Source organism: Dipodomys spectabilis, unplaced genomic scaffold (genome assembly GCF_019054845.1).
Source record: "Dipodomys spectabilis isolate Male_0828 unplaced genomic scaffold, ASM1905484v1 ptg000051l, whole genome shotgun sequence".
Lineage (NCBI taxonomy): Eukaryota > Metazoa > Chordata > Mammalia > Rodentia > Heteromyidae > Dipodomys > Dipodomys spectabilis.
Genome location: NW_024870728.1, coordinates 15154214 through 15169215, shown reverse-complemented (window position 1 = coordinate 15169215; position 15002 = coordinate 15154214). Strand labels below are relative to the sequence as shown.

The 15002-nt window shown below is 36.4% G+C and overlaps 1 protein-coding gene across 2 annotated transcripts in view; it reads right to left on the bottom strand.

The window, feature by feature from the left end:
- The window catches only part of Abca12 (ATP binding cassette subfamily A member 12), a 177656-nt gene extending 163552 nt beyond the window's left edge, over window positions 1-14104 (bottom strand). For both annotated transcript variants that reach the window (XM_042679132.1, XM_042679133.1), the window contains exons 1-2: window positions 14036-14104; window positions 2881-2974 (exon numbers count right to left, since the gene is read on the bottom strand). In XM_042679132.1, the coding sequence (XP_042535066.1) occupies window positions 2881-2974; window positions 14036-14104 (163 nt within the window). The remainder of the gene's footprint in view (window positions 1-2880; window positions 2975-14035) is intronic.
- Between the last annotated feature and the right edge of the window lie 898 nt (window positions 14105-15002).

Below are 15002 nucleotides of genomic sequence, written 5' to 3'. Positions count from 1 at the left end.
CAATCACTTAGTAGCCAATTATTCTGCAGTATGATAGTAGGTACATAGTAAAATGGTTATTCATCTCCTTCTGGATGTTGTGTTTTTGTCAGAGCCCCCCACATCCGATCTAGGAGGTACGTGTCATGTTGTTTCTCCAGTTTCTTCCTAATTTAGAGGAATTACAAGAGTTCTTTGTAATTTGTCTGCATAAATTGCTAAAGGCTATCAGATAGCACCAATTAGTTTGTGACTATTCATTCTAAGATCTTAAATTTCTTTCTTGGAGGTTTCCAAGAGGAATATTGGGTAATGAAGAATCCTTAAACACAAGAAATTGGTGAAATGAGTTGCTGAAAGGAACTATTAAAGTCTTATCACTATTATTAGCAAAATTGATCATTAGCATCTTAAACTAGACAATGGCAAAGATTACTGGTCCCATTTATGTGCTGAGTATGTTATTTCTGATTTGCACACTAAGATGTACAAGAACACATTAATGCCAACAGCACAAGTGATATCAATATGCTATACAGACGTAACATCACACCTTGTGAAGAAAATAAAAATGTTGCTGTTTTTATAACAACCTAATAAAATCCAACCAAAACTCTATGCAATGACTTGTGTAAAAGTCCTTTGAAATAAGGTGCTATTCAAACGTAATACGTTACTAAGGTAACCGGAAGAGTTTAAATGCTTGGGGGGAGGAGAGTCGGAGGAGAAGGAAAGTGAAAGAAAACAAGGGAGGAGGTAGCAAGGTTTAACAAGAAATGCACTCATGACCTCACTCACGTAACTGTAGCCCCGTACATCACCCTTACAATAAAATAATTTTAAAAAAGAGTTTAAAGGCTTTATACTGAGTTGGCATTTTCTGAAGTATTTTATTCAAGTAGACTCTACTTTGGCTGTCATCTTAATTTCTTAAGAGTAGGTGATTGAAAAGCACTGTACTTTTTTTTAAGTCTCTAGCCTTTTTACAGAATAGTTTAGCACTGTATTCTTTCATATAGCCAATTTCTGTAACTTATTTGAAATACAATCTAATTTTTACATTTTGAATTGTAGGTTGGATATGACGGGGTATACTTGTAATCCTAGCACATGGGAGGCTGAGGCAGAAGGACCAGGAGTGTGAGTACAGTCTAGGTGGCTCCAAGTTGAGAACCCATCTCAATTTTAACTCATAAGTACTGTCATAACAGATGACTGCTTTGTGACACAGGAAATATCTGGCCCAACCTTTCTCTTCTCCTAAGAAAACTGGTTTTCTTATAAGTGCCTCATGCTAACTGATTGCACAACGGGAGCTCCAGAAAACTTGTTTTCAATAGGGGGAAAAAAAGCAGAAACAGTATTGGTTACATCATTGGGCTTAAAAGTTCACTCAGTCAAGCCATAGAGGTCCGAAGCCAGCCCCTGCAGGAAAGGCCACGAGACTCTTATCTCCAATAAGGTACTCAGAAAAAGCCACAAGTGACTCAAGTGGTAGAGCACTAACCTTGAGCACAACGAGGCTCAGAGATAATGCCTGGGCCCTGAGTTCAAGCCCCAGGACTGGCCAAAAAAACAAACAGTTTACTTTGTCAGTTTTAAGGACTTGAATCCTTTCTGCATTTCTGTTCTGAATCCAAAAGAAAATAATGAGCTGAGTTGGGCATTCTGCCCATTATATAACTTGTCAATGACTACATACAACAGAAACAGCATTAATTAGAAAATAATCTTTTAAACAAAATGTGTTAACACATTTACATCATTCAACGATCAGCCATGACAGAGAGAAGAGATTTTTATAGTCCTGGGTTTCATTTGTTCAGTTCATCAAATACAAATCTAGGGTTTCAATTACAAAAGTAAAGAACAATCTAGCCTGAGATTGCTGCTGGTTTGTGTCATATATACCCACTATGAGATTATGATGTAAATAATAAATAAGTCAAATTTGCATGAAGATTAAAATATAGACTAGCTCATGCATGCTTCCTATTTTTCCAGATAAATATCTTAGAAATAATTTTGTTATTTTTCTTTTTGAGATAAAATCTCCCTATGTAGCCCAAGCTGGGTTGGAGCTCATTATCCTCCTGTCTTATTCTCCCAAGTGCTGGGATTACAGGTATGTCACATCCACAACACCTGGCTTAGAGCCAACAAAATGAATTCCAAGAAAAAGAAACAAGACAGTTGTTGTAGTTGCTGTTGTGGCCATTTTTTTTTCATTTTCCTTTTGTCTTGTTTGTTTGTTTCTATTTGGGAAGGTAAGGCAGGGGCACAGAAAAGATGGAACAAAGGGTCAACAAATACAAGAGTGGTACTCACACTATGTGGAAAATGAACTGGATATTTTGTGGATGGGGATGGGAAGGAAAAACTGGGAGAAAGGGAGGGAAGGTGAGACATGGTTCAAAAAGAAGTGTACTCATTACCTGACTTGTGTAACTGTAACCTCTCTCTATATCACCTCTGCAGCAACAATAAAAAATAATAGTAATAAAGAAAATGACTGCCAGATACCAGTGGCTCACGCCTGTAATCCTAGCTACTCAGCAGGCTGAGATCTGAGGATCATGGTTCAAAGCCAATCCAGGCAAGAAAGTCCGTGAGACTCTTATTTCCAATAAAACACCAGAAAACTGGAAGTGGCACTGTGGTTCAAGTGGTAGAGTGCTAGCCTTGAGCTGAAGAGCTGAGGGACAGTTCCCAGACCCAGAGTCCAAGCCCCATAGCTGACAAAAAAAATTGGAAAACCACAAAATCTCTTTATGTAAGGACTTCCAATAGGAAATAATCTTAAATATCAATAAATTTTATAATAAAGCAATAAAGTAGCAGCAAAATAAATTTTAAGCAGAATAAAAAAGTTAAGGAAAAAAATGAATATAATCTACTTACAAGTCGGTTTTGCTGTTGGAGGAAATTTGGTCCGAGTAATAGCCAAAATGATGAAAATAATGACTGGCCATAAAATCAAGACAAGAGTCCATAACTGCAAAATAATGATTTTAAAATGTTAGTTATATTACTGAACCAAAATGTAATAAACCAGAAAACAACCCCCAACAAGTACAAGAAGTATGCCATATTTTAATATTCCAACACAAGCTGAGTATTTGACTTCCTATAAATACTATTAACTTAAAAATAAAAGAAACTATTTTTGAAAATACAGACTTCCCAAGCATGATATTTCACCAGCTTAATGTCTTGACTTGTTCTTCTGAAGTTTCTTTTCTGGTCATCTGTCATAATTTTCTAACTCCCTTACCAAAAATCTTGTAGAGTTTTCCAGTTGCCTGTTGCAAATGAAATCCTGCCTAATTTCAACTTAAATGTGAACTATAAACTACTGTATGTTCATTCTCTGTTCAGCCTCAAAGTCCAGTCTGTGACCTTGCATAAGGACTCAATCCATCTTGAATCCCTTGGATAAGGACTCAATCCATCTTGAATCCCTGCCCATGACTGAATATAAAACTGCATTATTGGATTGAACACAAAACAGAATGGAAGAATGAACAAAATGAATAATCAAATTAATGATAAATGAGCAAGTACACAGGAACTTAGGTCTCTTGGCTACCGCCCTCCCCCGCCCCCGCCCCCGCCCCCTGCCACTATAATGTACTGTGTCTGCTTCTATCACAGAACTGAACTTCCTGCTTTAGTCAACTTTTTTTCTCTTTTTCACCTAATTCCCCAAATTAACTGGCAGCTCTTTTTTATGGTAAAAACAATTTCTTACTCACCTCTGAATTTTCACTACCTGGTGCAAAATAAGGTCTCAAAGAAATATATCAAGTTGAAATTTCTTTGCAAAATTTCATCTCCCTATGTAGACAAGATTCACTTTGAAAGTCACTAACTGCTGAATATTTCATACACCTATAAAATTGGCTGCAGAACAGTGAACAACACATATTCACAAGCACATTAACTATGATGTGCACATAGTTATAAAGCTCGAGCAACACCACAGAGAATAAACCTTGCCTATATTTAATAAAGTTAAAAGTGGAACTGTTTCTGTCGGCTTATGTGGTCATAGTTGCTGTGATTCATTCTCCCACTGTTCAGAAACTATTCACTTCTACCAAATCTCAAGATTTCTACCTGGACCTCTTTAATATACTCCAAAGCAGTCTAAACCCAAACAATCGTTGGTCCTTTAGTAATTCTGCATCGAAATTTCCTACCAAAACTTTTGTAATATGTCTGAGAGCATTGTCCTACCTGGGCAGTGGTAGGCTTGAGCCTTGTGTCAGAATATGGTTATAAATACAAGATTTTTATTTGTTAAGTAGAATAAGTTGACAGTGCATCTAAGAAACTCTGAGATACTTGGTTTGATGACTGGAATATGTCTAGATAGAGTTGTCAACGGAAAGTAGCACTTCTCTTATAACCATGCAGCCTAGATTTCATAGATTTGAAATGGGACCTGAGCTTCTGTATGTCAAGGAAATTCCAAAATGGGTGATGCTACTGGTTCAGGAGTTAGAGATGAGCAGAGTGAAGCAAGATATAATCTACTTTCTCTACCCAGCAGGACTGTTTATAAAACCCCAGAATAGTTTTGTTGGAAAATGTCTTTGGGTTGACCTACTACATAGAGCTCAGAGCATAGTAAGCATGGATTAGAGAAAAATGCTGCAATTTTATTTTCTCTAGCTTATAATCAAAATACCCCTCAATGACAGACATAGGCAATGAACCAAAATGCTATTATGTTTGTTATGAATTCCTGGTGTTTCTTTGATGCTGGCACTGGAACTATCCCTTAGCTTTTTTTTTGTTCAAAGCTAGTGCTCCACCACTTAAGCCACAGATCCACTTGCAGCTTTTTGGTGGTTAATTGGAGATAAGAGTTCACAAGCTTTCCTGTCTGGGCTGGCTTTGAATTATGATCCTCAGACCTCAGCCTCCTGAGTAGCTAGGATTACAAGCATGAGCCACCAGCATCCAGCAGAAATCATTGATATTTTTTAATCACATTAAAAATTTTGCAGGAAAGTTTTCTTCAAATTCATCACTTATAAAGCATGACAGCTCTGAATAGGCCTTTTATTTAATACTAGGATAAAAGAACATGTTTTACCATACCGTAAAATTGCTTTTTAATACTTGAATAATGAATTGTTCTTATTTATAGTCCTATTTATTCCATTTAATTTTGTGGATTTAAAAACATCATTTTTTTTGGTGTTTGTCCTGGAACTTGAACTCAGGGTCTGGGGGCTGTCCCTGAACTTTGGCGCTGATGGCTAAGATGCTACCACTTGAGCCATAGCTCCTACTTCTGGCTTTTTGGTGGTTAATTGAAGATGAGAGCCTATTAGATTTTACCTTTTAAATGCAATCCTCAGAGTCCAGACTATTTTTTTAAATTTTATTATAAAGGTGCTATATAGAGGGGTTACAGCTACCTACGTCAGTAATGAATGCATTTCTTCTTGGGTAATGTCACACCTTCCCTTGCTCTTTCTTTCAGTTTTTCCCTCCCATCCCTACCCACAAGTAGATCTAGGACTCTTGAGTAGCTAGGCTTACAACTATGAGCTACGGGCACCTGGCTAACATTATTCTTTTTTTACAAAATGACAAAAATCCTGTAATTTCATTATATATTCATATTTCCTCTCTAAACATGAGAATAAATTCTATGTAGAAACTAAAGTTTCTACTTAGAAGTTAAATCCTGTGTTAGTTGTGGGCCACATGCAGAAGACTTCCTTAGGCCTGCTGGCTAGCATTATTCCTAAAAGAATATACTGGAGCCTACTTAAAAAGTTACCCATTGCATCAAAGATGACAGGGGCTCTTGATCTGATCCAATTCTTTTGTTTTATTGTATATTCTGTATTCCGAAACCTAGCACAGCTATTGAGAAACAGCAGGGGAAAGGATTTGAATCTAATGATTTTTGTTGTTGTTGTTGTTGTTGTTTTATATATAATATTCATGCTTCTCTAAGGAGAGAGGAAGAAAGCATTACAGAAAGTGTTGGGAAAATGTAAGTGATACAGAATGTTGGGCTTTTTATTCTAGTCTTGTGTCTCATATAGTTGAAAATTATCTGTTCTTCAAAGATTTTAAACACAAGCTACCAATCATTATGTTACGTGACTCACTGGAAATGTGGACTGTTGAAAATTATTTGTAGATGTATTAGTTTGGTATTTGAAGTCATGGTTATTCTTTAAAGAAAGTGCTTCTCTAAGTCTTAGTATCCCCAAGGTACTTTTAGGAGCATCTATTTTCCATGACAACTCCATGAGAGAATTCAGCAAATGAGATAAACTATAAAAATAGACACATTCAATTAAAGAGTACATACTAGGAATTATTATCTTCTGATTGATCTACTTTGATTATTTTGTTCACAAGAGTGTTTTGGCAATTTTTACAATTAATTTCAAGCATGTTTGAGGTCCAGACAAAAATAAAGTCTAAAAAGGAGAAATGGAAGGTAATTTAGACTATGTTAAAGATAAAAAGCCTAACAAACCTATAAGCAAATCTATTATCACAGGCTTTTACTTGGGCTTCATTTTTGAAGGATACTAAATGCAAACTTCTCCACACTGTCATTCTCTCATGAATGTTAAGAATGACAAATTAATGATAAAATGAAAAATAAAATTTAAATTTCTGCAGTAGCAAGACTGCTTTCAACACCCTTCTAAATATTAACATAAGCAACTGAGAAACAAATGTAATATCAAGGATCCAAATAATGAAGCAAGAATCCATGACTTCTTGTTGGTGATGGTAGTTGTGTGTGTGTGTGTGTGTGTGTGTGTGTGTGTGTGTGTGTGTGTATGTGTGTTGGTTGTGGGGCTTGAACTCTGAGCCTGGGCTCTGTCCCTGCTCTCTTCATCTCAAGGATAGTGCTCTACCACTTGAGCCACAGTGCCACTTCTGGTTTTCTGGTAGTTAATTGGAGATAAGAGTCTCATGGACTTTCCTGCCCAAGTTGGCTTTGAACTGCAATCCTCAGATCTTAGCCTCCTGAGTAGCTAGGATTACAGGCATGAGCCACTGGCACCCACATGGGGAAAGAGTTTTTAAGATTCAGTGTCTTTTCTATTCATTTCACTCTACTTCTAAATCTCACAGCTGGCAACAGGACAAATTACTGGTGGAAGGATCCTGTATGGTGACTGTTTGCAATGGGCTTTTTATGCCTTGGAATAAAGCATGTGTTTCATTTCATCACTATTACCTGCCATCTAAGTTTCTGTACACTCCCCACAGTCACCTTAATTGTCTTTTCCTATAGATATTTGAGCTGGGGGCCTCTTGAACTGGAATGATTTGAAGTTGGTTTTGTCGTAAATAGCCTACTGAGTATCTGTGCAATATCTAAATGTTCTTGGAAATATTTTGGCCCATCTGAAAGTAACACTAGAATGTCTAGGATAAAAGATCTACATTTCCTGAAGGGAAATGTAGTGGTTAAGCCACTATCTAGGAGAGTGTTAAGGAAACATAATTCAGTATGCAATATAGGAATCATTTATATAAAATTTGTACATTCATTAGTACAACAAAAAAGTTATTGAACTCCTACCTATCAGTGTGTGGTTAGAGATTTCAGTCTTTGGAGGGAGAGAAACATTTACAAAATTACAACTGAGTATAATGAATAATGCTGTGATTGCCTAAAGGCAAGAGTGAGAGAGATAGATAAATCAGGAAAACATGATAGAACATGAAAGATGAGAAAGGACCAGGGAGAAGAAAAGTATGTGTGTTAGATGGAGTGTGAGGAAAAAGTAGTGTCTTTCCAGTAAAACAAAAACAAAAACACTTGGGTGAAGATCCATTTAAAAAAGAGCAAAATATTCCAAAAGTAGAAAAATGAAGCAGCAAGTATTAGGAAAAACAGTTCTCTCGTGTGGTTAATCCAACTTTGACTTGAATGTTTCTAGTGACCAAAAAAAACTACACAATCTCATTAGACTTTATTTTACGATAACTCAAATTTTCTAAGGTAAAATCATCCTTGTGAGGACTACTACTCACGAGAATTCAAGTATTTGAAGAACAGTCTCCTCTCCTCTTGAGTATCTACAACAATTCTACTAAATCTTCTTTCCAAATAACTTTCCCCAAATGAATTCTTATTTTCAAATGGTCTTTTCATAATTAGTCATGGATTTTGGTATAGTATTCCAAAACCTGACTTCTTCAAATGTGCAACAATATACAGGTAAACATAACACACATCCTCTCTAAGCTCATTTCCACTTGCAGATGGGAAAATTGTTCTTAAAGAGACTAAGTAAGTTTTCTTTCTAGACATCACTAAGTTGTAGAGCTAGTGTTTGAACCTAAAGAACCTGGCATCAGTACTTGTACAGTTAATCATTAAGCTATATAGATAAACCACTGCAGAACAGATGACTGACTCTCTTTTATCAGAATATTATACTTTTATTGGTTGAGCCTTGAGACTAATAAAATAATTTTTTTAATTATTTCAATCCTGGAGAGCATTGAAAGTCATTCAAAGGTCTTCCTATAACTTAGATTCATAACTTTTTATTACAAACTTGAAAATAAAAATTGTACAACCTTCTACCACATAATGTATACCCTTCCTTTCTCTTCCATTCTCCATAAAGTGGAGAGGACTATTATTTGATAGCAAAAAAGAAGATTCCAAAGTTTTCCTTCTGAAGCAAGATCCCAATTTGGAATAAAGCTTAGTTCCACCTCCAAAAATAAGGAAATAAAAGCAGCAGAGTCATCAGTCAACTGAGGTTCTGTGAGTCAAGATAGCCGTCCATATGAATGACTCAGTGAAAAGCTAGTATCATCTAATTTTTTTAATTCCATATATATAGAAAGAGAGAGATTATAATTTTAGACACTGGAATATTTTCTATAGTGTATAAGGACATCGAGCCATTTATTCATTATTTTCATCTCGCAAAGACCTTCGCCTCATTTATATTATGCTAATTTACTATGTTTTTAAAATGTCTACTACCCATCAGATACCACAAATCTAAGATTTTTGTCATTGAGGAGAATTAGAGACTAATTAATTGGTTCTGATCAAAAGAGATAAAGGACCGGAGGAAGTATACAGAACCTAATTTATTTAAATCTTATTTATAATTATATTTGGGGTTATGGTTGAATCCTGAATTTTTCTAATCTAAAAATTATCTTAATGCATAATCCAACTTGCTTTCTCCCTTTCTCTCGTCACCATGAAAAGAAGTTGTGTAGAAACAAGACATGGATTGTAGAAGGGTCAGTTTGTCAAGTTATTGGAATGCTCATGAGAGCTAGCTGTATAATCCAGTGAGCTAAATATGGGTCCCTAGCTCAGAATTAGTTATAGACATCAACAACTGGCATGAATTTTTCTTCTTTGGGTCAGAAGTTTAGAATTCCGAATCTAACATTGACAAGGTGCAGTCCCTGAACTACATTTTGCTCAAGGCTAGCACTCGACCATCTGAGCCATAGTGCTACTTCCGGCTTTTTCTGAGTAGTTTGTTGGATATAAGAGTTTCATGGACTTTCCTGCTTAGGCTGGCTTTGAACTGCGATCCTCACATCTCAGCCTCCTGAGTAAGGCTTACAAGCCTAAGACACTCGTGCCCAGCTGGACCTATCTTCTTAACAGGAGGAAAAAAAAAATCTCTTGTTTTGTATTATCCAGCAGCTCTTTGCTGTTCTGAGTATTTTATTAGTTAAGCTTTCCTTGATTCTCTGCTCGAATGTATCTTTAATTTTCTATTATTTTTAGAGTTAAATTTTATGCCCAGCAGGATAACAACTGCATCTAATTCAGTTTTCTCTATTATTTCTCTTAGTGCTTAATGCATTTACTCCCTTTAGTATTCATTTTTTTCCAACATAAGTGAAGACTAATGTTATCACAAATATTAAAAAAGCAAAATATCTAAGAAAATGTGGTATATATACACAATGGAATTCTATGCCTCCATCAGAAAGAATGACATTGTCCCATTTGTTAGGAAATGGAAAGACTTGGAAAAAATTATATTAAGTGAAGTAAGCCAGGCCCAAAGAAACAAAAGTCCCATGGTTTCCCTTATTTGCAATAACTAGTATATGTCTGAGTCAAGCAGAAAAGGTCAGATAAGGTGATGTTAGGGAAATGAACCCTAAGATATGTATTCAAATGGTTTTTTTCTTTCATGCGATTGTTTCTAACACATTTATAAGATGATTTCTTTGTTGCTTTGTATGTCCCTCCCTCACAGTATAACCCCTGCTTTCACTGTATTTGATGTCGGTATAATTTATGGAGGGGAAGGGGAAAAACAAATCGTTTAAATACGGATACAGGTGGATCCATTGCAACAATGAGATGTACAAGTTGAAAACGAACTTTACAACTTTGGTGCGGGGGGGGGGGGGGGGGGGGGGGAGGATTGGGGGAGTGGGAGGAGGATGGGAAGGGATGGGAAGGGTAAACAAAGGAGGAGGCTACAATGCTTGATAAGAAATGTACTCATTATCTTGCCCATGTAATTGTAACCCCTCTGTACAGTATTTTCACAATAAAAAAAAAGCAAACTATCTAAATCTTCCTTGAAGAGATGATTTCTTCTTTGGTGGGCTGAATTCTGAGCAGAGATCAGAGAGTATTACAAAAAATTCAAGAAATAGATTCATGATTGTAAATGGTGAAATCTGACTTCAATCCTTGATTCATTGTATGACCTTGGACAAGGTACTTGGACATGAGCTCTTTGGGACCATAAAATTGTCAGTTACATAATGCCAAACATTCCAGGATTTGAATCTTTGATTTCATGAGAGACATTTACTTCAAGTAAAATTTTGAAAGTTAATCGCAAAATTGGCAGCCAAATTCAACATTCAGTTTATCCTATTTCATTCTATTTCTGATGCTATATAGGAGTTTGTAATTTTTATCACTTTATATTCTGGCACAGTCTGTCATTTCTTTCCTTACCAATCCACAATATACCTTAACATTATATTGTATCATTCTTTTTCTTTCATTTATGTCATTTGCTTTGCCAGTAATAGATTCCTAACTCTTTCCATATAGACTGTCCTTCCTTGCACCTTGCTTTATGATGTAATCTGTTTTTTAAAATTAGGGAAGGTTTTCTTGGTGGTAATGCTATACCTTGGCATTTACTGAGGACAACTTATTTGTAGTATCACACGATTTCAATTTTCTGGGAATAAATTCTATTGTAAGATACAATTTTCAGAATAAAAATAAAAATACAGATAAAAATACTTGTCACCTTAAATCTGTGTTTCATCAATGATTACCTCTAGTGTCTACATAAAGAGTATGGCTTTGTCTCAAATTTACATGCTTTTTTTTTCTACATTCTGTCTTCTAATTTGTCTATTTTTTCTTGTAAAGCTTTTTTCATCTTATCTCTCTTGATATATTTTATCTCAACTTTTTAACTTCTCTCCTTTATCTTTTCTCATAAGTATAATTCTACAATACATCTTTCTTTTTTTATTGTAAAAATACTGTACAGAGGGGTTACAGTTACATGAGCAAGATTACAATACATCTTTCTACCTATATGTCTGAGTCTTCTTTCCAATGCTAAGAAATAGAGTTAGCCCTGGGCAAAATGTTGACAAAAGAAGTATATCTGTGCCCTCTTCTTTTCTAGTTGCATTTTCCCTTCCTTCTTTATTTGCTGTGATCAACTTTTATAGTTTTCTCTTGTCCTTCTGGCTAGTTACAATGGATTCAAGTAGGCTTTCTATCTTTCCTCAAGTTCAGATTTTTTCTGACCTCACTTCCATAACTAAGATGCATCTTCTCTGGGATCCATTCTCTTGAGTTACAGTTAAGATAAAAATGTATCTCAAAATAACTAATAACTCTTACTAGCTCTTTTCAGGATATGTAAAATGCAATACTTTCCTAGAATAAGTGTGATTACCAGAGATATTTTGGCGATCTGTGATACATGGGAATAATGTATCAGTTGTAAGGAGTGTGTGATCGTGGGAAATGATCATGGTATCAGTGTGAAAACATATTTAGCATATCTGACCTGCATCTCCTCTAAATATACCAAATCTAGCAGAAACAGGCTAAAATGAATCCTGAAGTAGCAATATATTCCCACAGCTTTAGACATCAGGAAGGAATTTATAAAAATTTCTAAGGTACCAGTGGCTCACAGCTGTAATCATAGCTACTCAGGAGGCTGAGGTCTGAGGATCACGGTTCAAAGCCAGCCCGGGCAGGAAACTCTGTGAGACTCTTATCTCCAATAAACCACTAGAAAATTGGAAATGGTGCTGTGGCTCAAGCAGTAAGTAGAGTGCTCGCCTTGAGCTGAAGAGTGCAGGGACAACACCCAGGCCCAGAGTTTAAGCCCCATGACCGAAAAAAAAAAAAAAAATCAAAGGATAAAACTTCTCAATGTAAATAATTTAAGCATTTGTAATTTTACTTTCTGAAAAATTTTGGAAGTTGTAAGGATGGCATACAACTCCAGCATTCAGTTTATCAACAATAACAAACATGTCAGTGTTCGTTCCTCTGTGCTGTGATTCTTAAGAATTGAATTTTCATTCCTTCCAACATTTATGAAATTTCCTTTCAAACCCTATTCTACTGTGTTTCTTTTCCAATTAAGCTAAAATCTCTCTCTCTTTCTCTCTTTCTCTCACACACACATACACACACACGTTTCATCATTTATAAAAAGCATTTTGAAATTTATAAACACATTTAAATCTTCCCACATTCTGAGTTGGATGTGGTGGGCCTTGTGCCCATTTTACAAGTGGGAAAACCAGAATGTAGAGAATGTGTCACTAGCTACTTGAGTCATGGGTGGAGCCTCATGAGTCACATGTTCTCAGCATCTCCACATGCCCAGAGCTCTTTTCCTGAGGAGCACCAGCCACACTGAACTAACTACATGAGAACTATGGGAATTTTCCTTTTGTGCTTTAATTACAGTAAAAAAAAAAAACACATGATATATTAATACAACGTTAATTTATAATTTTTTTGTCTAACACATCGAGGTTAGACACTTTATAATTTAAAACCCTGACTGTGGAATTCACAAACATATGTGCCTATCTAATTCCCTTTTAGTTTATAAATCAGAATATTTAGCAAGAGTTCAAGTATAGCCAGCAAGCCCAGAGTGTAATACAGTGCCCAGATAAAATGTTTCTTTCTATAACGCATACTATTTGAATATTTATATCACTCAGTCAAGGCTAGAAATTATTACTCTAAAATGAAGTACATTGAATGTTGGGCCTTTTTTTCCTGATTTTAAAACATTCTTTCTGAATACATGGTACTTCATAGAATAATTCCCCCTTCCATCTTCCTGGACTCTGTCTAATTTTTAAAGTGGGCATTAATGTAAGAGCACAGAAAAGATGTTGCAAGGAAAAGGCAGACTGGAATAGTAAAGTGATTCAATAATATTCTTTTTTTAAACACGCACACACGTTTGTCAGTACATGGAGTTTTAGATATGACAATTTTTTAGAAGCTTTCAATACTAACAACCTCCCAATTGTGTCTCTATCTTACTTTTCAATTGTTTTTGGTTTTCCGGGAACCTTTTCTCCCATTCCAGAAGATCTGGGGTTGTATTTTCCTTCCATTCATCCCACTTTTTAAAAAAAATAAATTCATTAAGAAAATTCTGAAAGCATTTTGGCCAGAACCCAGAATTCAACCCTTCCCCCCAGCCTACCCCCCACACACACTCGCGCCCCCAGGCCCCGCTTCCAAGTCAACCAGTAACAAGGTATATCCTGTTCTTGGTTTTGCCCAAGGCACATCCTGATTTACTTCTTGTAATTTACTGAAATCAAAAAGCTGCTTTGGGCCCATGTTAAGACTTGCCCCATTAGGTAAAAGGCAGATGGAGGGATGAATTCTAAATATCTTTTTCCTGCTTTGAAAAATACCTCTCAACTCTTTTTATCTCTCATTAACATCCCATTTCAGGTTGCCTGGAGTATCTCCCTGTTCCCCACACCCACCTCCACCTTTTCTTTTTAAACTCACCGGCTGCCTTTTGACACCTAGCCAATTTTTCCACACCAGGATCCGAAGCTGATGACACTGAGAAGCCATCCTTTAAATATCCTAGACGGGGCAAATTCCTCTCTTGTCGTCCTCCACTCTTCAGAAGAATTGATGCCTAGTCCGGTTTGCTGTGTGGTCAGTGGGTCAAGAGACTTCTCACGGCATAGCTTTTGGGGGGAGCCTGGGGTAAGAAACCCACTCTTCTAGTTCTTCTTTTCTCGCCGGACTTTTTTCTTTCTTTCAGTTAATCCTTGAGCAAGGAGCAATTCTCAACCAGCTCTTCCTCGAAAACCAGGACCCAGATCAACGTCTTGCAGTCGTTTGTGCTTAGTTTACAATGGTATCCAGTCACTGCCTGTTGTGTGAAGCACACACTCAATGAGAGAATGAATATCATTCAGATAATGTTCCACTGTGAAAAAAAGAGGTGAACCCACACCTCCTACTCTCCATGAAATTAGCCGCCTATCCACACCTTAGCAAGCATGTCACCTGCACTAGACACGTCATAAGGAATTAGGTGGGACCCTTGCCAAGCCAGTAGGACTTGTCCTGCATTCCCTTGCCTTCTTCCTGACACATGGAGCCTGCTCTGGCAGACAAGACACACAGAGAATTTTATAGGCTCTGGGCACAGAGTCAGATCCCAGTGACTCTTGCAGTATTTTAAGTGTCATTAAGATACACTAAGTCAATAAAGCCAGAGCTCATCTGCAAAAAAAAAAAAAAAAAATAGCTTTAGCCCATCATTAGATGAAATATGAAAGCATCAATCTTTAACCTAGTATTTGATGGTTTGATTTGGGGGGAGGGACTATGTGAGCTAGGTCCCACCTCCCAATCTACTAGGTAACACATAATGTGGAAAATGACAGGTAGGTGATATAAAATGCATGCAGTGGGTCCCCTATGATTTAAGAAGCTATGGTTAAAGGACATAGGCTGT